This window comes from Gorilla gorilla, chromosome 3 (genome assembly GCF_029281585.2).
Source record: "Gorilla gorilla gorilla isolate KB3781 chromosome 3, NHGRI_mGorGor1-v2.1_pri, whole genome shotgun sequence".
Classification (NCBI taxonomy): Eukaryota; Metazoa; Chordata; class Mammalia; order Primates; family Hominidae; genus Gorilla; species Gorilla gorilla.
In genome coordinates this window covers 18,753,158-18,774,388 of record NC_073227.2, presented here as the reverse complement: position 1 = coordinate 18,774,388, position 21,231 = coordinate 18,753,158, and the positions used below count along the sequence as shown (strand labels likewise).

The 21,231-nt window shown below is 40.7% G+C and overlaps 1 protein-coding gene across 1 annotated transcript in view; it reads left to right on the top strand.

Moving 5' to 3' along the window:
• CLNK (cytokine dependent hematopoietic cell linker) overlaps positions 1–21,231 on the top strand; it is a 199,678-nt gene that overhangs the window by 135,991 nt on the left and 42,456 nt on the right. The window contains exons 9-12 of the mRNA XM_055384078.2: positions 9,041–9,066; positions 9,280–9,299; positions 10,739–10,849; positions 19,041–19,068. Of these exons, the coding sequence (XP_055240053.2) occupies positions 9,041–9,066; positions 9,280–9,299; positions 10,739–10,849; positions 19,041–19,068 (185 nt within the window). The remainder of the gene's footprint in view (positions 1–9,040; positions 9,067–9,279; positions 9,300–10,738; positions 10,850–19,040; positions 19,069–21,231) is intronic.

Here is a 21,231-nt window from a genome sequence, read left to right as displayed (position 1 = left end):
CAGAGGTTGCAGTGAGCCAAGACCACACCACTGCACTCCAGCGTGGGCAACAGAGCGAGACTTGGTCTCAAAAAAAGTGGGGGGGTGGTATTGCATATATTTACCACAAATTGAACAGTAGCTAAGTGAAAAACAAATACAGAAGTCCTTCTTATCCTCAGTTTCACTTTCCACAGTTTCAGTTACCCATGCTCAACCAACGTCTGAAAATATCAAGTGGAAAATTCCAGAAATACATAATTCATAAATGTTAATTCGCATGCTGTTTCTGAGCGGCATGATGAAATCCTGAGCAGTCTCACTCGAATCATTTCTTTGTCCAGTGTTTCTGTTGCACTGTGTCCGTTATCCACCTGTTAATTGCTTAGCAGTCATCTCGCCCACCAGATTCACTGAGTGGAATCTCAGTGCTTAGGTTCAAGTCACCCTTATTTTACCTAAAAATGGTCCGAAAGCGCAAGAGTAGTGATGCTGACAGTTCTGATTTGCCAAAGAGAAGATGTAAAGTGATTCCTTTAAGTGAAAAGGTGGAAGTTCTCAACTTGAAAAGGAAAGAAAAAATATTGTATGCTGAGGTTACTGGGATCGACAATAAAAATGAATCTTCTATCCGTGAAATTGGGAAGAAGGAAAAAAAAAGTGTGCTTGTTTTGCTGTCACATATCACCTTTATCATAGGTCTGTATATTTAGAAAAAGCATAGGATATATAGGGTTTATTACTATCCTCAGTTTCAGACATCCATCGTGAGTCTTGGAACATTTTGCCTTAGGATAAGTGGAGGGCTGCTGTAACTTAAGTGTACGTTTATGTAATTTTTTTAATTTTTTTTTTGAGACAGAGTCTCCCTGTGCCGCCCAGGCTGGAGTGCAGTGGCGCGATCTTGGCTCACTGCAAGCTCCGCCTCCCGGGTTCACACCATTCTCCTGCCTCAGCCTCCCGAGTAGCTGGGACTACAGGCGCCCGCCACCACGCCCGGCTAATTGTGTTGTATTTTTTAGTAGAGACAGGGTTTCACCGTGTTAGCCAGGATGGTCTCGATCTCCCGACCTCGTCATCCGCCCGCCTCGGCCTCCCAAAGTGCTGGGATTACAGGCTTGAGCCACCGCGCCTGGCCTATGTAATGTATTTTTAATAATGGCTGTATGTAAAGCTAGTTCACAGAATTTCTGAAAGTTTAACAACCATCCATTGCAAGCTGGCAGCAGCCACTCCAAAGAACGATCCCTTAACTCTTTTTCCTTCTTCAAGAGGCCTTACTTTAACCCTCCCAGAACACGGTGATATTGACAATGTCTTCACGGTTTCACCATAATAAGTTGTGGTGGAAACAGTCAAACCAAGGTCCATCGGATTCTGCAACCATGCTATGCCCACCTCAGTACATTACCTCCCCAAAAGCAGTAACTTTGTGAGATCTGTCCTGAGACTGCAAAGCCGATGAGTCTCTGGGCAAATGGTGCTAATTACACGTTATGACCACCAGGTGGAGAGCATGCCGGGCTTCTCCAAGAGAAAACTGGAGATGGGAAAGACTTTGAACAACGGTTTGGGTCCTCTTGTTTGACAGAGAACTTTTCCTAGCATCTTAGAATATTTGTGTACTTCATTAGGGAGGTAAATTCCCGTTTTCCCTCTAATTTTTCATACTATAATAATAGTAGTAACTGCAGCTGTGCATTAAGAACCATGCCTTGAAGTGCATCAATTCATTTATTCCACACATGAATTTCCATGAAGTATAAATAAGCACTCCTTACTTCTCCAGATGGGGAAATTCATTCACTGCTCAATCCGTTTGTTTATTTCATAAACATTCATTAAGCACGTGCCATGATCCTGCCCATAGTATGAACAGGATCAAGATTCAATCTTAACAAATTCAGTTCCAAAGCTCACCCTCCTTTAAATATCACAAATACTTGAGTTATTATTTCTTTATTAAATAAGGCCCCCAAATTTTAAGAAGCTTTCTGGAATTTATCTGAATTACTATCAAAGTTGTATAATGGTAGACAAGTTACTTTGCTTGTTCAATCCAGTTTTTTTCACCAGAAAAGTTCCTTAAGTTCACCTTAACCTCTTACTTTGAAGGATTTTGGTTAGCTAAGCAAAGATTAAGTGAAGCTCATGGTATCAGCACTTGCCAGTCAACATATTTGATGCGGCTGAAATCCCTGTGGATTTTTGTAACTATTGCCAATATTATACTACACAAAAATCTTAAAAGGGAGGGAGGAATACTAAGTGAGGCTAGAAAAAATAATCCTACATTATAATGAAGTCACAGGACACAGCGACAGTGTATCGTAAAGATTCACCCTGAGTAACACAAAAGACCCTGAGTGGCCAAGGCAATCTTGAGTAAAAGGAACAAGGCTGGAGCCATCACACTTCCTGATTTCAAATTACATGACAGGGCTGTCGTGGTCAGTGGTACACCAAACATGCACACAAGTAAGGCAGAGTGCAGAGCCCAGAAATAAATGCATGCATTGATTAAACTAATTTTTGATGAAGGCATCAGGAATACCCAATGGAGACAAGATGGTCTCTTCATATAGTGGAGAGACTAGATATTAATGTGCAGAGGAACAGGGCAGGACCTGTTCCTCTGAACAAGGCAGGACCACGTTCCTCACACCATTCAAGGAAATCAATTTGGGGTGGATTAAATCAACTTGGGGTATACCCAAAACTACAGAACTCCTAGAAGAAAACATAGGGAAAAGATCCTTGGCATTGTATCTTGCCAATGACTTTTTGGGTATGAGACCAAAAGGACAGGCAGCAAAAGCAAAAATAAACAAGTGGGGCTACATCAAACTAAAAAGCTTCTCCACAGCAAAGGAAAGAATCAACAGAGTAGAAAGGCAAACTACAAAATGGGAGAAAATATTTGCAAACTATATACCTGATAAGGGTTAATGTTCAGTATAGACAAGGTACTGATACAACTGAAGAGCTAAAAAATGAGTGACCTTATTGGAAGATGTCCAAAGGATCTGGGTGGACATTTCTCCAGGGAGGAAATACAGGTAGCCAACACATATATAGGAAGTGGTTCTCAGCATCACTGGTCATGAAGGAAATGCAACTCAGAGCCACAGTGAAATATCACCTCACACCTCTTAGGATGGCTATTACTTAAAAAACACAAACAAAAAACAAAAGATGGCAAGTGTTGGCAAGAATATGGAGAAAAGCGATCCCTTGCACACAGTTGGTGAGAATGTAAATTGGTACAGCCATTATTGAAAACAGAATGGAGTTTCCTCTAAAAAATTAAAAATAGACATACCTTATGGTTCACGAATCCCACTTTTGAGTATGTATCCAAAGAATTGAAAACAGGCTCTTGAAGAGCTCTCAGCACTCTGTTCATGGCAGCATTATTCACAGTAGCCAAGATATGGAAACAGCATAAGGGTCCATAGACAGATGAATGGATCAAAAAATCGTGGTATATACATACAATGGAGTATTTTTCAGCCTTAAGGGGAAGGAAATTTTTCCATTTATGACAATATTGATGGACTTGGAGGGCATTATGTTGGGCCAAAACAAGTCAGACGCAGAAAAATGATGCTGTAGAATCTCACTTACATGTGGAACCTAACACAGTCAAACTCATAGAAGCAAAGAGTAGAATGGTGGCTGCCAGGAGCAAGGAGGAGGGAGACATAGGAAGGTGATGCTTAAAGGGGACAAAGTTTCAGTTATGGTGCACAAATAAATTCTGGAGACCCACTCTACCACAAAGTGCCTACAGCTGATGACACTGTACTGTGTACTTAAAGTTTGCTAAGAGGATAGATATTATGCTAAGTGTTCTTACCAAAAAAAGAAAATAAAATAAAGTAACAATAACAAAAAGGGCAGGAGTCAACTTTGGTAAGTGACAGATATGTTTATGGCCTTGATGGTGGTGATGATTTCGTGGATATGTACTTATCCCCAAATTCAATCTAAATGTGTACAGTAAATATGTAAAGCTCTTCTATGTCAGTGATACCTTAATGAGGTGGTTTTAAAAAGATTCACCCTAGTTAAGGCAAAGTTTTTGCCCCATTGTACAAGACCCCATGTGATCTGGGCACTCTCCCACCTCTGCCATCACCTCTCTGGGCTTACCTCCTCCTCGTGCTCATCCCACCTGCTATAATTCAAGTGTCCCCTCCAAATCTCGTGTTGAAACTTTATCCCCAATATAGCAGTATTGAGAGGTGAGGCATAAAGGGGTAATCGGATCATGAGTGCTCTGCCCTCATGGATGAATTAGTCCATTAATGGATTAATGGGTTAATGGGTTAATAGATGAATGGATTGTCATGGAAGGGGAACTGGTGGCTTTATAAGGAAAGACACCTGAGCCAGCATACTCAGCCCCCTTACCATCTGATCCCCTGCACTGCCTCAGGACTGTGCAGTAAGTCCCCTTCAGCAAGAAGGTTCTCACCAGATGCATCCCCTAAACCTTGGTTTTCTTAGCCTCCACAACTGAAAGAAATAAATTCCTTTTGCATATAAATCATCACCTAGTTTCCATTGTTCTGTCTTAAGCAACAAAAAAAAAACAGACTAAGACAGAAAATTGGTGTCAAGAAGTGGAGTGTTGCTGATAATGAATACCTGAAAATGTGGAAAGCAGCTTTGGAACTGAGTAATGGGCAGAAGTAGAAGAATTTGTAGGAGCAGGATAGAAAATGTTTAAATTCTGGTGAAAGCTTAGAAGACAAGAAGGCTAAGTAAAGTTTGGAACTTCTTAATGATTAGATAGGTGGTTGTGACAAGAATGTTGATAGAAATATAGACAGTAAAGGCAATTCTGATGGGGTTTGAGGTAGAACTGAGGAGCAAGATATTGAAAACTGGAATAAAGACCATTCTTGTTATAAATTGGCAAAGAACTTGAATGAATTGTTTCTATGCCTGAGGGTTTTGAGGAAGGCCAAACTTGAGAGTGATAAACTAGGATATCTAGCAGAAGAAAATTCTAAGCAAAATATAGAAGGAGCTGCAGGGTTATTTTGGCAACTTACATTGATATTTCAGAGCAGAGAAATAATTTACAGAATTTTTAATTAAAAGAGAAGTAGAGTGGATAAATTTGGAAAACTCAGCCTGGCCACATAGAGAAAAAGTCTTCAGAGGAGAAAACCAAGGGTATATCCCAGTGACCATTTGCTAAAGAGATTAACAGGGATAGAAGTGGGCTAGATGCTATCCCTCAAGACAATGGAGGAAGGACCCCAAAGGTGTTTCACAGATCTTGAGGCTGCCCTCTTATCACAGGCCTAGAGTTCTAGTATGGAAGAAAGGTTTCAGGGGATAGGACTGGGGTGCTGTCTACCAGCTCACTGCCCACAGCTACCCTGGGACTCTGCTTCCTACACTGCAGCACAGCACTTCATGGCTGCCCGGCTCAAGCAACCCCAGTTGAGGCCCTTGTACTGAAGCTCTGCAAGGTACAAGTTTTAAACCTTGGCAGTATCTGTGTGGTGCTAATTCTGCAGGCTTGCAGAAAGCAAGAGCTGTGGAGGCTCAGCAACCTCCAACCAGATTTCAGAAGATGTCGTCAAAGGCCTGAGGACCCAATCAGAGACTTGTCACGGGGGTGGAGACGTGCAAAAAGCCCCCACTAAAGCTATACAAAGCAGATATGTGGTGTTGAAGCTAATGGAGTCCCCACCAGGGCAATGCCTAATGGAGCCATAGGAGCAAGGCCACTGCAGAAAATCCCCACTATAGTAATGGGAGTGAGCCTGCCAGCAAGACCCTTGAGCTGTAGAGCTACTGGTGTGCAATGCCAACCTGGGAGAGCTGGGTGGACTAAGCACAACCAAGCTATAGGGGTGGGGTGTCCCGGGGCCTTGGAGGCCCTAACTCTTGCTCCAGTGTGCACAGAATGCCAGACGTGGAATCAAAAAAAAATTATTCTGGAATCTTAGGGACCAAATTCTTCTTTCTTGAGTTTCAGTCTTGGGTGGGGCCTGTTATCCCTTTCTTCTTGCCTCTTTCTCCCTTTTAGAATAGGAATGTGTACCTTATGCTTGCCCCACAATTGCATCTTGGAAGTAGATAATTTGTTTTGATTTCACAGGCTCACAGATGAGACTCTGAACTTTGGACTTTTGAGTTAGTAGTGGAATGAGTTAAGAATTTGGGGCTACAAGGAGGAATGAATATATTTGTATGTGAGGACATGCATTTTGGTGAACCAGGGGTGGAATGCTGGTTTGAATGTCCCCTCCAAAACTCATGCTGAAACTTCATCCCCAGTGTGGCAGTATTGAGAGGTGAGACCTTTAAGAGGTGATTGTATGATGAGGACTCTGTCCTCATAAATAGATCAATCCATTCACAGATTAATGAATTAATGGGTTATTGAGTTCTGATGGAAGGAAAACCAGCGGCTTTATGAGGACAGGAAGAGGGACCTGAGCTAGCACATTAGCACAGTCAGCCTCCTCGCCATGTGCTGTCCTGCACCGTCTTAGACACCTCAGAGTCACCACCCGCAAGAAGGCTCTCACCACATGCCCCCCTTTGTTCTTGGACTTACTTAATTTCTAGAAAATCACCTAATTTCAAGTATTCTGTTTTAAGCAACAGAAAAATTAACTGACACCACCTGAGGACTTTTGCCCTTGCTGTTTCCTCTGTCAGGAATCCCCTTCCCAAGATATCCACAGGACATGCTCCCTCGCTGTCCTCAGGCCTCTGATTTCATCCCCTAACCACAGATGCCTCCTCAGACCAGCCTAAAACACAGTAGCCCCAGCTCCTACTCTCCACACCATGCTGTCCTCCAATCTGCTTTATTTTCTGCATAGTGCTTGTCATCACTCGTGAACGTTTATTTATACTTTTGTTTATGTATCTCCTAACTCCTGCCACTGAATGTAAGTTTCATGGGAATAGCAACTTTATTTGTTGGTATTATACCCCCCAACACCTACATCAATACATATATTAAAAATGAGTCCATGCCTGACACATACTATGTGCTCAATAATAAATCAATGAAATGAAAGAAGATAGATGTCCTATTCTAAACTCACAACCCCTGAAGAAAACTGGGTAGATATCTTGAAAACCATAAAGGGAATTTTCCTATTAAATTACAGGAACTCAGTCTCTTTATTGAATTCTTTTTCCAGTGAATTGAATTGATCCCCAATAGATAGAGTGAAAAAAGACCTCTTGGAAAGCCAACATCTAGTTGTTCAGGGAAAGTCATCAACCCAGGCAGCAAGATGGTGCACCATGGAGCTCTGAAGGTGAAGCCAATAAACAATAAGATGAAAGGAAATTAATTTTATGTTTTATAATTTTGTGCCTTAAGCAAGCATCATGTGGCCTAAGCTTTTTTGTGATTTCCTTGAAATAGTCAAAGATCTAATGTTAACCAGATTGCTGCTGTTGTTGAAGTAGATCCTGGGTCATATTTTGTGTTTTCACAATGCCAAGGACATCAATTATTTCTGTGTGCAATCAGTGTTTGGAATTCATATAAAGAAGTGAATCCTACCTATTTCAAAAGTGTTTTTCAAAAATGAAAACAGAAAGGAAGAATGGTAATTTTATTCTTATTCTTTGAAGTAATTGTTTTAGACATAGAAGAGCCATTAAAATTACACAGACCAGTTTGTGCTGTGTTGCATTGTGTTGTGTTGTATTGTGCCAGTTGGACCTTTCACCAAGGGGAATCTAAACAGGAGGTGCAGTGGAGAGCGGGCTGAAATTAAGCCCTTAATGACATGGGATGGCAAACCAGTAACCAGTCCCCCTGTGCCCAGGCACCACGGGACTTCCAGGGGACAGTACAGGGAGCTCTTCAGCACATGGTTAAAAATCACTGATTTAGTTCAATCTCCTTGTCTCACAAATGAGGAAAGCAAAGGAGGCCCAGTGTGAAGCCAACCAACCAGTGTTCAGTGGAGGTTTAAGTCTCCTGTAACAAAAGATAGACATTTTCTCACTGATTCCCCGACAGCCATATAAAATAGCATTTATTACACCACGCCCATTTTTAGAGATAATCAAACATTGCTTTTCCAAGGAGCCTCCTTCTGACAACCCAGAGTAACTTAAGTGTCCCACATATTCATTTAATACTTTGTCCTTCTCTACTTGAAATCCTTATCAGATTGTTCATGATGCCTTCAATGCCGGTCTACCCACTAAGGTATAAACCCTATGGCAACATGTTCGGTGCCAGCCATCTTCACAGTGTCACATCCCCAGAGCCAGAAACTTGGCCTGTGAACACCCCAGCTAGGAGCACCTTGACAGGAAGGATCGCATTGTATTTGTCTTTTTTCCCCAGTGCCTGGTACTGTGTTTAGCTCAGAGTAGAAGCTCGATAATTACATTGAGTTGAATTATGGAAATAGAACTACCTAGAGTTCAGACAAATCTGTTTCAGGCTCTACTTGGGATTTTTCTAAGGTTAATTGTCCTTGAGAAATTATCCCACCTAGTTTGTCCTTAGTTTTTTTTTTTTTCATCCATAAAATAAAGAAGTTGGATTCTGGGGGTCTTCAGAAATTATTCCATTTTGAAAAATCTGTGATGCTATTTTCCTCTGCTTGGAAATACCCCATGAAGGTGGTAGGCAGGAAATTGAATTGTATATGTACACACACACACACACACACACACACACACATACACACATATACACATGCACATTAAGCGTAAACAGAAATCAGTGGTTTCAAAGGGAACTTAAGAGTCACACGATGTGCAATGAAATCTTCATTCTACCATTTACTCGCTGGGTGAGTGTAGGTGAGATATTTAACTTCCCCGTGTGTCAGTTTCTTCATTAACCGAACAAGGGTGAGGATTTAATAAGACCACGTAACTAGAGAGTTTAGCATTATTCTGGGTATCTCATACGATCTCAGCAAATATTAACTGACATTATCACCAATATTATTACAAATAAAAATGATTTTCATGTAAGCATGTATAAAATCAATGCTTGATGACATTTTCCATAAATTCACTGCTATTCCCTCTTATGTTTTAGGAGACACATCCGTAAGAAAGAACAAGGTAAGAGAAATCAATCAAATGCATTTGTTATTCATTATTTACTTTAGAAGCATAGAGTTATAGACGGTGCAAAAACTCAGATATCTCTAGAAAAATATGTCTTATAAGTCTGATCACAATTTGTAATTTCTATTTGTAAACCAAAAAACTGTTAACCATTGGCCCTGCTCACAGAAAAATATACTTAATTTAGGTTTCTCTTTTCTTTTTCAGATTCCTTTACCACCTCCTCGGTAAAACACTTTAAAATAGCATTTTGTTTCACTATACAATGAAATAATTTGTGCTAGCATCTGAAAAAGAGAAACACAAACATTTGACATTGAAAATCTAATATGATTTCAGAGTGAGAGACGGATGTAGAAAAAAAAACTAATATGAGATTTTCAATGAACAAGATTAAACAAGCCTTCATTCATCTATTTAATCATTTATTCATTCATTCACAGTTATCTATTCAATATACCTTCACTCACTTCTCAATGAATGTATTCCTCCCCTGTTTCTTTCTGTTCCTCTCCTTTCTTTCAGTACAGAAATTTGCTGGATGGTATTGCTGGGTATACTTCTGGCAGGCTTAGATTCATATGAAAATGGGATATGCCCTCAGGGAACTCACAATATATTAAGTATATATTCATGTGATATATATATATATGTGTATATATATGTATATATATATGTATATATATATATATGACACATATATAAATATAAATACTATTACATTTATACATCTCCATGGAGAAAAGAGCAACAGACAGCTGCAGAGGCTCTGAGTGACTGGCCACTCTTGTTGCTCTATCTGGGACCTGTGAGCACCTCTGCCATAGTATGCATTACATTCTCTGGCAATCATTTCTTCATCTCTCTCTCTTCCCTGCTAGAGGGAAGCAGCTTGAACCAAAAACTGTATCTTTTTCCTCTCTATATCTCCAGCATCTACCAAAGTACCTGATATACTTATGAATAAATGAGTGAAAGGGTGAATAAAATATGAGTGAGTGAGGCATTCACTGACTTTCAAACATTTTTATATTTCTTATTGGTTTTTTTTTTTTTTTTGAGACAGTCTGGCTCTGTCACCCAGGCTGGAGTGAGGTGGTGCAATCTCAGCTCACTGCAACATCTGCCTTCTGGGCTCAACTGATGCTCCTGCCTCAGCTTTGTGAGTAGCTGGGATTACAGGTGCATGCCACCATGACTGGCTAATTTTTGTATTTTTAGTAGAAACGGGGTTTACCATGTTGGCCAGGCTGGTCTTGAATTCCTGACCTCAGGTGATCCGCCCACCTCAGCCTCCCAAAGTGCTGGGATTACAGGCGTGAGCCACCGTGCCTGGCCACTTTTTTAATATTTATTTGGGTAGTTCTAAAAACTCAGGTCTGCCAGTCTGGGATGAATGGAAGGCTGTTATCATTTTCTCCACAGGCCTCCTAAAGCCAAAACAGGTGCACTATGGAGGAGCACTTTGACTCCCCCATAGAAATTATGTCACGCCCTTTAGAAAACAGTGCCAGACCCAACCGGTCTGCTCCGTAGTTAGCATCCAAAAACTAGCATTTTCAACCCAAAGCTGGGGACACGGAGGGCAGAGCAGTTTGGATTCAGGGCCTGAGGCATCACTGCTGCAGCAAACTTTCTCAGGACCCTACTGCGACTCTCCACACAGGCCTCTCATAACACTTCCGAAGAAGTACCAACCCTTGCCCCCTGAGCCGGAGAGCAGCAGGCCACCTTTATCTCAGAGACACACCTTTTCAGAAGCCCAGAGAATGCCCAGGTGAGAGATTCATCATTAATGGTGAAATGACCAGCAAGAGTGTGGGTGTGGGGGAGGGGGACAAGGGAAACCAAACAAAGTACCTTTCAGAGCAGGCTCCCTAATGGGTGGGGAGTGTATTGGTCCATTCAAAGACCTAACCAAGACTGGGTAATTTATAAAGAAAAGAGGTTTAATTGACCCACAGTTTCACATGGCTGGGGAAGCCTCACGAAACTTACAATCATGGTGGAGGGGGAAGCAGGCATGTCTTACATGGCAGCAGGTGAGAGAACCTGTGTCCAAAGCAAATGGCGAAGAGCCCTGTATAAAACCATCAGATCTCATGACAGTGCATGCAGTAACATGGGAACAGCATAGGGGAAACTGCTCCATGATCCAATCATCTCCCACCAGGCCTCTGCCTCAACACCTGGGGATTACAATTAAAGATGAGCTTTGGGTGGGGACACAAAGCCTAACCATGTCAGGGAGGAACCAGTTATACCTAGAAGAAAATAGTTCTAGAAACCTGTGTTTTGATTCTTTGCAGAAAATATAGCTTCTCTGTAACAAAATGAGTTATTATTGAAAGAATTGCTCACTTGTGGCCTGAATTAGTTAATGAAGAAAATGTCAAATGCCAGAACAGAATCAGCATATTTTATGTAAGAACTGAAAGGGGATTCAGATTATTCCAGGACCAATATTGGCCCCCAGCTTCCCATCACCCAGGCTGGAGAAATATAACCATGCTTGAAAACTCTTTTGTCAAAAACATTATTGCCTTTATGAAAAATAAATATTATAAAACCAACCCTCTGATATTAAGTACTGATGATGGCTCTTCATTCCCAAACGTGTGGGACATTTGGCAGCTGGTGCTAATCACAGAATGTGACAAACTCGAGTGAGCATATTTCACTTTCCCAAAAGAGTTTAAATTTCCAAAATTACCTTATTTTGAAAGTCAGAAAAGTGATCAGCATTTCCTCCTTGTTTCTGCATAGAATGAAGGATGCTCTCTTATTTTTCATCCTTCTTCAAGCTTGCATCAGCAGTTTGGGGCACAGGCATTATTTAGTGAGAAAGCATTTCTCATGGATACAAAAACTCAGGATATCAGGCTCATTTTGAGCTTCTATGGGAAACTCATTCATCACTGATTCTAATGGGGAACATTAAATAGCCTAAAATGTCATTCCTCCTTCTGTGGCGAATGTCTCTTCACCATTTCCTCCATTACAGCCCCACACAAGCATAAGTTTTCCAAGAAACACCTTCTTTGTTGTCTCTCCCATGGAATGCCATCCTTTTCTGTCCCCTTTCAACTGCCATGGCAGCATGGGAAGGAAAAGAGGCTCTCAAGTCTCGATTCAAATGGTCTGGGTTTGTATTAGTTCTCACATTCCTATAAAGAAATATCTCAGACTGGGTAAGCTATAATGAAAAGAGGTTTGATTGGCTTACAATTCCATGGGCTGCACAGGAAGCATGATTCTGGCATCTGCTCGGCTTCTGAAGAGACCTCAGGAAACTTACAATCATGGCAGAAGGCGAAGGGGAAACAGTACCTATTTTTAACCAACAATTATTGCACTTTTTTACCAACCTATTTTTAACCAACACTATTTTTAACCAACCTATTTTTAACCAACACTTATTACACTTTTATTACCTTGGGCCCTTCTCTATTGGTACCTATGTTGCCCCATAGAATATAACAAATTAACAAGTCTGTTTCTTCCACCCCAGGAAGGGATGGAAGAGGAACTGACTCATTTCAGTACCCATATAACCTGGCACAGTACCTGAAATATAGTAGATGATGGATAAATATAAATTTCCTTCTGCAGCTTTCAAAGGAACCTAATCAGACTAGGAGTAAGCAGATTTGGTCTGTTTTGATTTCCATTTTCGAAGAGTGAGAAACTGGGAGGCAACAGTAATAACAGACCATCCAACCCATGAAGCTGTGTTATCAGAATTGGAAATGTAAAATGCAGCATTCCTAAAACTCCTGGCCAAATAGTCTAATATATAAAGGACTGATCAAACCTCAGAGAAGTAAGAAGACAGAAAATAGGATTAATAAAATATTGAGACTAGGCATAATGGCTCACGCCTGTAATCCTAACACTTTGGGAGACCGAGGCAGGCGGCTCACATGTGGCAAGGAGTTCAAGACCAGCCTGGCCAACATGGTGAAACCCCATCTCTACAAAAATACAGAAACTAGCTGGGTGGGGTGGAGTATGTCTGTAATCCCAGCTACTCTGGAGACTGAGACATGAGAATCGCTTTAACCTAGGAGGCAAGGGTTGCAGTGAGCCAAGATTGCACCGAGCCAAGATTGCACCACTGCACTCCAGCGACAGAGGGCGATAGAGGGCGACAGAGAGAGACTGTCTCAAAAAAATAAATAAACTAAAATAAAATATTGAAGATGATGAGGTTGTTCAGTGTGGAGAAAAAAGCATTTTATCCTCTTTCTGTTTCCTCATGCTGGAAAGAACAGTATCTTGGGACCCGGTAGCAATGAGTTTGGATCCCAGGTGAGCCACTTTTGGCAGTATGACTTCAGAAAAGCTCTTTAACAGCTCTGAGTTTTCTTTTCTTATTTATAAGAAGAAAATAACCATCTTCGTATGATAAAATGATGATGATAAGGTATGCCATTCCTGTAAAGTGGCTAGGATAATATCTGTTACAGCACAGGAAAAGAAGAAGAAAAGAAAACAAAGAACAACCAAGAGAAGGAAGGAAGGAAGGGAGAGAGAGAGAAAGAAAGAAAGAGAAAGAAAGAAAGAAAGAGAAAGAAAGAAAGAAAGAAAGAAAGAAGGAAGAAAGAAAGAAGAAAGAAAGAAAGAAAAAAAAAAGAAAGAAAGAGAGAAAGAGAGAGAGAAAGGGAGAAAGACAGGAGGGAGGGAGGAAGAGAGAAAGGAAACCAGCTTCTCCCATCTGTTCTCTGCAGAATTAGGTATCCAGAATCCATAACTCTGTATTTTTCTAGAAATAGAGGCTGTATATATTTTTTTGAGATGGAATCTCGCTCTATTGCCCAGGCTGGAGTGCAGTGATGTGATCTCAGCTCACTGCAACCTCTGCCTCCCAGGTTCAAGTGATTCTCCTGACTCAACCTCCTGAGTAGCTGGGATTACGGCTGTGTGGCACCACACTCAGCTAACTTTTGTATTTTTAGTAGAGATGAGGTTTTACCACGTTGGTCAGGCTGGTCTCGAACTCCTGACCTCAGGTGATCTACCCACCTTGGCCTCCCAAAGTGCTGGGATTACAGACGTGAGCCACCGTGCCCAGCCAGAGGCTGTATTTTCTAATACAGTGGTTATCATCCTGGCTTTACACTAAAATAATTGGAAAGCTTATTTTAAAGCACTATCCCCAGTATCTATTTTAATTGCTCTGAAGTGAGACCTGGGCATCAGAATTTTTAAGGCTCCCCCAGGTGAAGCTAATATGCAGACAGGGCTAAGAACCCAGAGGGAACCAAGTTCGAGGAATACATCCGCCACAAAAGCTTTGAAGGTAGTTAAGCCTTATCTATGCCTGAGTTTCCAGAGTCTAACATAATGCTCACTCAATTGCCAAATGCGTCCCTCTGCAGGCACAAACCACACCAGTCTATTGGGTCACTGTCTTGGTGGTGTTGACATCTTTAGAAGTTGGCATTTGATATCTCTGGGGTTCCTGTAGTTACAGTTTACTTTTATTTAATCATTTTTTGATGTGATTAGAATTGTGCTGGATCTCTTCACCAAAACACATCAAGAGAGTAATTATATTTTCTCTTATTGAATTTTTCCAGCAGCCCTGTAAAGTATGTTTCCTAAGCCTCAGAAGAGTAAAGTACCAAGCCCAGTGGATGGCACATGTGCCCAGTAAATAGTACTTCCATACTCACTGGGCACCTAAGGTCACCACGCTTCAGAGAAGTTAGGTAACTTAAAGTCACAGGGTTGACATTTGACTATTGATGGGGCAAAAACCTGCACAGCCCCACAGGAGACACTGGGGATACCACGACAAATGAGATGGCTTTGCCTCTGAAAGAGAGATGTGCTTTCAAATTCATTTTTAGCAGGGCCCACATGGGTGGTAATATCATCATTAGTGATGCCCAAGTCCCATGTAATCAACCACAGAAGGATATTGCTCTGAAAACAGAAGGAACATTGGCAATCAGAGCTTCTGCAGCCGAACCATGCAGGAGAGTGCCTGCTCCGTCTCTGCCAGCTGTTGGTAAGGCACTGTGAGTGAGACGAATTGCCTTCCCTAAGGCAGAAGCCATGATTTACATCTGGCAATCAACTGTATCAATGGCAGGCAGTTATACAGCTGCAGCCTTTTGCAGCGGGCTGTGCTCACCCTGGATGGTCTTTGTGGTTCCAGCTATTGTGTTTCAGGCCCCATTTGTCTCTGCCAGCTCTGCTATTCTCTTTTTTAAAGCTAAGCCTTGGTTTCACAAAACAATTACTGAAATGAAGCACTTCAGTAAAGGAAAACGTCACCCCAGTCATTCATTGACAACTCAAAACCAGAAGAGAACTTCGAAGTTTGGAGAATGTTGGTTGGACATTCTCAGCCACTTATGTACCATTATTATGATTTTTACAATATCCACGTACTTAATTATTTTTTCTGCTCTGCTAATTTTTTTCAACTTAAATAAATTTACTTAAAAGAAAGACATATAATTATTATAAATAACTTCAATACAGATAGCTTCAAAACAAAACTTTGAGCTCTGGGGAATTTTACCTCTGATAAAACGGAAGGTAAGCAAATATTAGAACAGTGTTTCATATCTACTAACCACTGCACTGAGCCTTTCTCTTTGACATAATCTGAAAGACAATTAAAAAGGGAATAACTTTTCTACTACGAATCCATTGTAATTTTAGTACCGTGGTCCATGCACCAAATAAAATCATCCTGAGTAACAGCAAGAGTAATCAACAACATTTTCTGAGTCGTAACTACACACCAGGCCCGGTTTGGGATCTTATATGTATTAATTCATTTAGTCACACAACAGCACTGTAAAAAAATTACTATCTCCAATTTACTGATAAAAATTAAGAAATCGAGGGTTCATTGTCCCATATGTCCTTTAAGCTTCAGTACACTCAATGGCCAGAGGTGCAGGGTTCAGCCAAAATATAATTTAAATGAAGCACCCAATATTTAAGAAACAAAACACCCACTTGCCTAACTATGGCTTTCCATTTTCTTTCTTTTTTCTTTCTTTCTTTCTTTCTCTTTCTTTCTTTCTTTTTTTTAAGTAGAGACAGGGGTCTCTCTAACACTCCTGTCCAGGCTGGTCTCAAACTCCTGGCCTCAGGCAGTCCACCCGCCTTATCCTCTCAAAGTGCTGGGTTTACAGGTGTGAAGCAACACGGCCAGCCAGTTTTCTCTTTACAACCAGCAATGCTGGCATCACATCAATTCAAACAATCTCTGTCACAAAAATATATGCTCTGATGATTTGGGAAGTGAAAACAAAAAATCTTTATAGATATCGAGAAACCGTCGTCTTTTAAAAGAGAAAGTATGGTTATAGAGATATACACATTGGTATTTATGAATGGAAACTATTGATTTTAAAGTATAAACATTATTATTATTGTTTTCCAAGTTGTTGCTATTGGGGGAAACCAGGTATAGGGCACATAGGAACTCTCTGTATTATTTCTTACAACTGCATGGGAATCCATAATTCTATCTAAGGATAAAAAATCCATAATTTTATCTCAGGATAAAAAGTTTAATTTCAAAGCAAATGTGAACATTAAAATGTTCTGCAAATGTAGAGTGTTATTTCACTCCAAATAGCTTTCACGTCACATTCTTTCATTAGAATCTTCAGCAATTCTCTTCACTACTGTCTAGATTTATCAGTTTTACAGGTGGGAAAACTAAGCTTCAGAGAGAGAATTTAAGTTATCCAGGGTGACAGAGCCCACAGATGACAGAGCAAGAATCAAATTCAATTCATTTAAAACTAAGTCAAAAACTAAGGGATTCCCGGAGAGACCTATATTTATAGTAAAAGGTAATATCTTTACATTTATAATGAGGACTTCTTATGCATAGGAAAAAAATGTGAAAAAAATTAATGACCATGGTTTTTTTCGCCATCTTCAGCAGACAGAACTTGGACACACACGTGTTCAAAGCTCTCAAAGAGTAAGAAACTCTGGTCTGCACAGAAATGCCTCCTTACGATCGCTTGGGTTCTCAGTTAAAATTCCATTTATTAAAGCTGCAAATTCCAAACCTGAGCTTTCCTGAAGCCTCAGATTTCCATCTATAAAGTGTACTGCTCTATTTATAAATCAAGTGGTTTTATCCAAACAGAAAGACAATCACTCTGCTTAGTCTTCAACAAATGTTCAACCAACTCAAGTCAAATAGGTTAAAGAATCTTAGTAAAACTGTTTAACAAACTCATTTAAATCTCCTTAAATATTTGAAATATATTCATAAATTTAATTTCTTTGATTTTTAAGTACTTCTAATAATGACAGGGTAGGTTTAAATGCTAGCCAGCAAAACTTTAACAATTTCTGTAAATCCAAGAAAGTAAATGTATAAATATAGAAAATTTTAATTTATCTTAAACACTTCAAACTCTTTAAAATGGAGACAAACACATCTTGACACTTGTAACTTCAAATCTACATTTTAAATTGAAGCCCTACAGCCAATCTTTCAGTATCTTTAATACACTGGCTTCTTAAACATTAAATACTGAGATTAGCCACATTTTAACCCCAAAATAATTAATACTCTGGGTGTTTGTTCTACTTCATTACCTCTATTCAGATCTCTTTTGTCTTCTCAGGTTTCCAACTAAAAGCGGAAGGCAGGGGGTAAGATGTAAGAGGCTAAAACCGTGGAACCTTGGTACAGTTGCCTGTTGCTTGCAGATCTGACACTGGGATCTAGCATCTGAGCACTGTGTGTTTCTGGAATCCTGATACAGCCTGACTCCTAAAACTCTAGATCAGTAGCCTTCAACTGTGATCAGTATTGCACACTTAATATTCCCATATTCTTCAGATCCAGTGTTTTCACTGACAGAACTGGGGAAGTGCAACATATACCCTCACTCCACTCCCTTCATAGTTTCTTCACCAAACTTTGACCACATTCTGACAACGATGCACACTGAATGCCCAACATTGTTTTTTGTTTGTTTGTTTGTTTGTTTTGAGATGGAGTCACGTTCTGTTACCCAGGCTGGAGTGCAGTGGATGATCTCAGCTCACAGCAATCTCTCCGCCTCCTGGGCTCAAGCTACTCTCCTGCCTCAGCCTCCCGAGTAGCTGGGACTACAGGCATGTGTCATCACACCCGGCTAATTTTTGTATTTTTAGTAGAGACAGGGTTTCACCATGTTGGCCAGGCTGGTCTGGAACTCCTGAGCTCAAGTGATCAGCCTGCCTCAGCCTCCCAAAGTGCTGGGATCACAGGCATGAGCCACTGCACTGGGCCTCAACTTTGTTACTTTTTATTTCTAGCAATTCTCACATTAACACTCATGAGCACTCTTGTTGCCATCTTGCAGATGAAAAAAAGTGAGGTTTAGAGAAGTTAATTGACTTGCCAATAAAATGAAAAGCTTGAAGTTTAGTCAGAGACCTTTCCAAAATTCATATTATTCAATTCCATGTTGGATTTTTTCTCTACCATTCAATTTTATGTTTTTTTCCTGTCTCAGATCTCCGTTCTTTATCAGCATTCTCTCTCTTACACTTGCTTTCCTGAGATCCCACTGCACCTGACAGCTTCATATTGAAAACTCTTTATGTTCCCTCAAAGTAAAAAACTAAGAGCTTTAAAACCAAGTTAATAATAGGTCTGACTGTGCTAATGAAACTTGACATAGGAAATCAAATGTCAGGAGAAATGATGATTTTTTAATTTCTCCCAAAATAAGATGCAAGTTTATTCATGTGCTTTCTATCACCACCTTTTATTTTGGCTCTTAACTTTGTCTTTTCCTTAGAAAATTATGAGAAAAATAACCTGGCTTTAGTTTTATGGAAGAGTGATAAATATCACACTGGACTATGGGCTGTTAATTTGGCAATGAAAATGTAATGAAAGGTTTGTAAGGCTCAGAATGATTTTATCTTGGTCATTATGAACTGTGTTTTATGTAACACTGTATTTCTTTTTCTTGCAGTCAGATAAGCTTAAGGGACTTAAGTGAGGTAAGTAGCAATTTTATCCTTGGAAGAAAAGAAGGGAATTTTGAGGCATTAAATGTCTGCAATAGGCAAGATTCTATTTGCTTCAGATACTTACGCTTAATTCTCACAATAGCTATGCTCAAAATGCATTAATATCTCTATTTTAAAGATAAGAAAGCCAAAGTAAAACAAGCTTAGCTCCAGATTTTAAACCAAGATCCTGTTTGGCCACCATGGTCATTCAGGGTTCATTTGTTATAGGAAGAACGTGCCCAGTTCCACATGGAAGATATACAGTATTGACTGATGGCTTCCAGCCTTCAGCACTACAGAAATCAAGTGTTAGAAATGGTACTGCACTTTGCTATTTGTCCTTCATAAGAAATACAGGAATGCAAAGTAGAAGGAATATGAGATTCAAAGTTGCACAAGACTTGGGTATGAATCCTGCCATACCACCTACTCGCTTTGTGAACTTCAGAAAATGCTCTTACTCATCCCAGTTTCTGTTTCCTCAGCCATAAAATAGGGATGGGGGCCAGGTGCGGTGGCTCACGCCTGTAATCCCAGCACTTTGGGAGGCCGAGGTGGGCGGATCACCTGAGGTCAGGGGTTCAAGATCAGCCTGACCAACATGGAGAAACCCCATCTCTACAAAAAATACAAAATTAGCCAGGTGTGGTTGCGCATGCCTGTAATCCCAGCCATGCTACTTGGGAGGCTGAGGAAGGAGAATCGCTTGAACCCAGGAGGCAGAGGTTGCAGTGAGCCAAGATCATGCCACTGTACTCCAGCCTGGGCAACAAGAGCGAAACTCTGTCTCAAAATAAATAAATTAATTAAATAAATAAAAATAAAATAAATAGGGATGGGTACATTTCTGTGCAAAGGTGATGTGATAAAGTCAAAAGTAAGTAGTGCACAAATGGCCAGGTGACCAGTGGAGGCTCAATAAATGGCATAAAATTCATGTGAGATAAACCTATAGTAGAGCCTTCCAAGGGTATTGACTCCCTTCGGTGCCCAAAGACAAAGTTCCCTACGAGGATAGTGGGGTCACCATGACTGATGAAGACTGTCGAACAACACAAGTGGCCTTACCTCACTCCCACTGGACTCTAAGGAATTTTGTTCTTGTCTTTGTGTTTGACCTATGCTCTTATCTATATAGTAGACGTGAATTTCTTTCCTTGCTTTCTTTTTCATTTGTTGGTTTTATGAGAATGTTAAAATCAAAAAGTCACATTTCCAGCTTGTCACTCAAACGAGACATTTATTACCCCTAATCTCCCTAATCCACAAGACAATCGTGCCAAGAAAGATAACATAGATAACCGCTTAACGGGAAGAACAGTTCTGGTTCCACTGAGGACTTCACCAGGCTCATGCTCTTCTGGGAGGGTTTGCACTTCCTTAGTGTCACCTGGAAGGAGCAGGCTGGGGTGATGCTCAGCTGCTGGGGGAACCCACACATCCAAGGTGCCTGAATCCAGGACTCCGTCCCCTGCTTCTTGTAAGCTAGGCCTGGGTATCTCGAGTAGTAGTTGGGTGCTGCTCACGATGACCGGAAATCATAACCCTTTGGTCAGTCTGAGAGGACAGTAGGCTCTCCAATCACAAACAGGCAAAAAAGAGTTGGGAGATGGGGGGTCAGCCTTAGATGGCAGGAAATGTGCAGGACTGTTTGTTTTCTTTGCAACTTTAGTTGGCATTCTGCTAGAAGTTGATATCATCTAAAGAACAAGAAGTTCTAGTGCAAAAACACATTCTTGCTCCTTATCTTTTGCCAAGATGCTTCCCCATTGTTTGTTTGGGCTGAGATTCAAGACTATTTCTTCATAACAAAAGCCCATCAGGGCAAGCTGTGCTTGTGCCTGCGCTCAGTGCTTGCTTGAACACTGTCTTGTGGACTAGAATCTTTTATGTGCTACCTGCCTCTGCTCAAATTCATATGGCATTTTATAGTTTTCAGAGAAAGGAAAGACTCATTGTCTCATTTTGTACTCACAAAGCCCTAAGAGAAAAATGAAACCCAAGAGAGGTGGCAAACTTGGCCAGAGTCCTCACACCCAGCAGGAGATAGGGCCAGGCCTGGAAATCCCAAAGTCTAGGTGTCTTCCCCACCGCCGTGTCTCTCTGCCTTAAAAAAAATACAGAAATAGTTCTGAACTAAAATAACTAAAA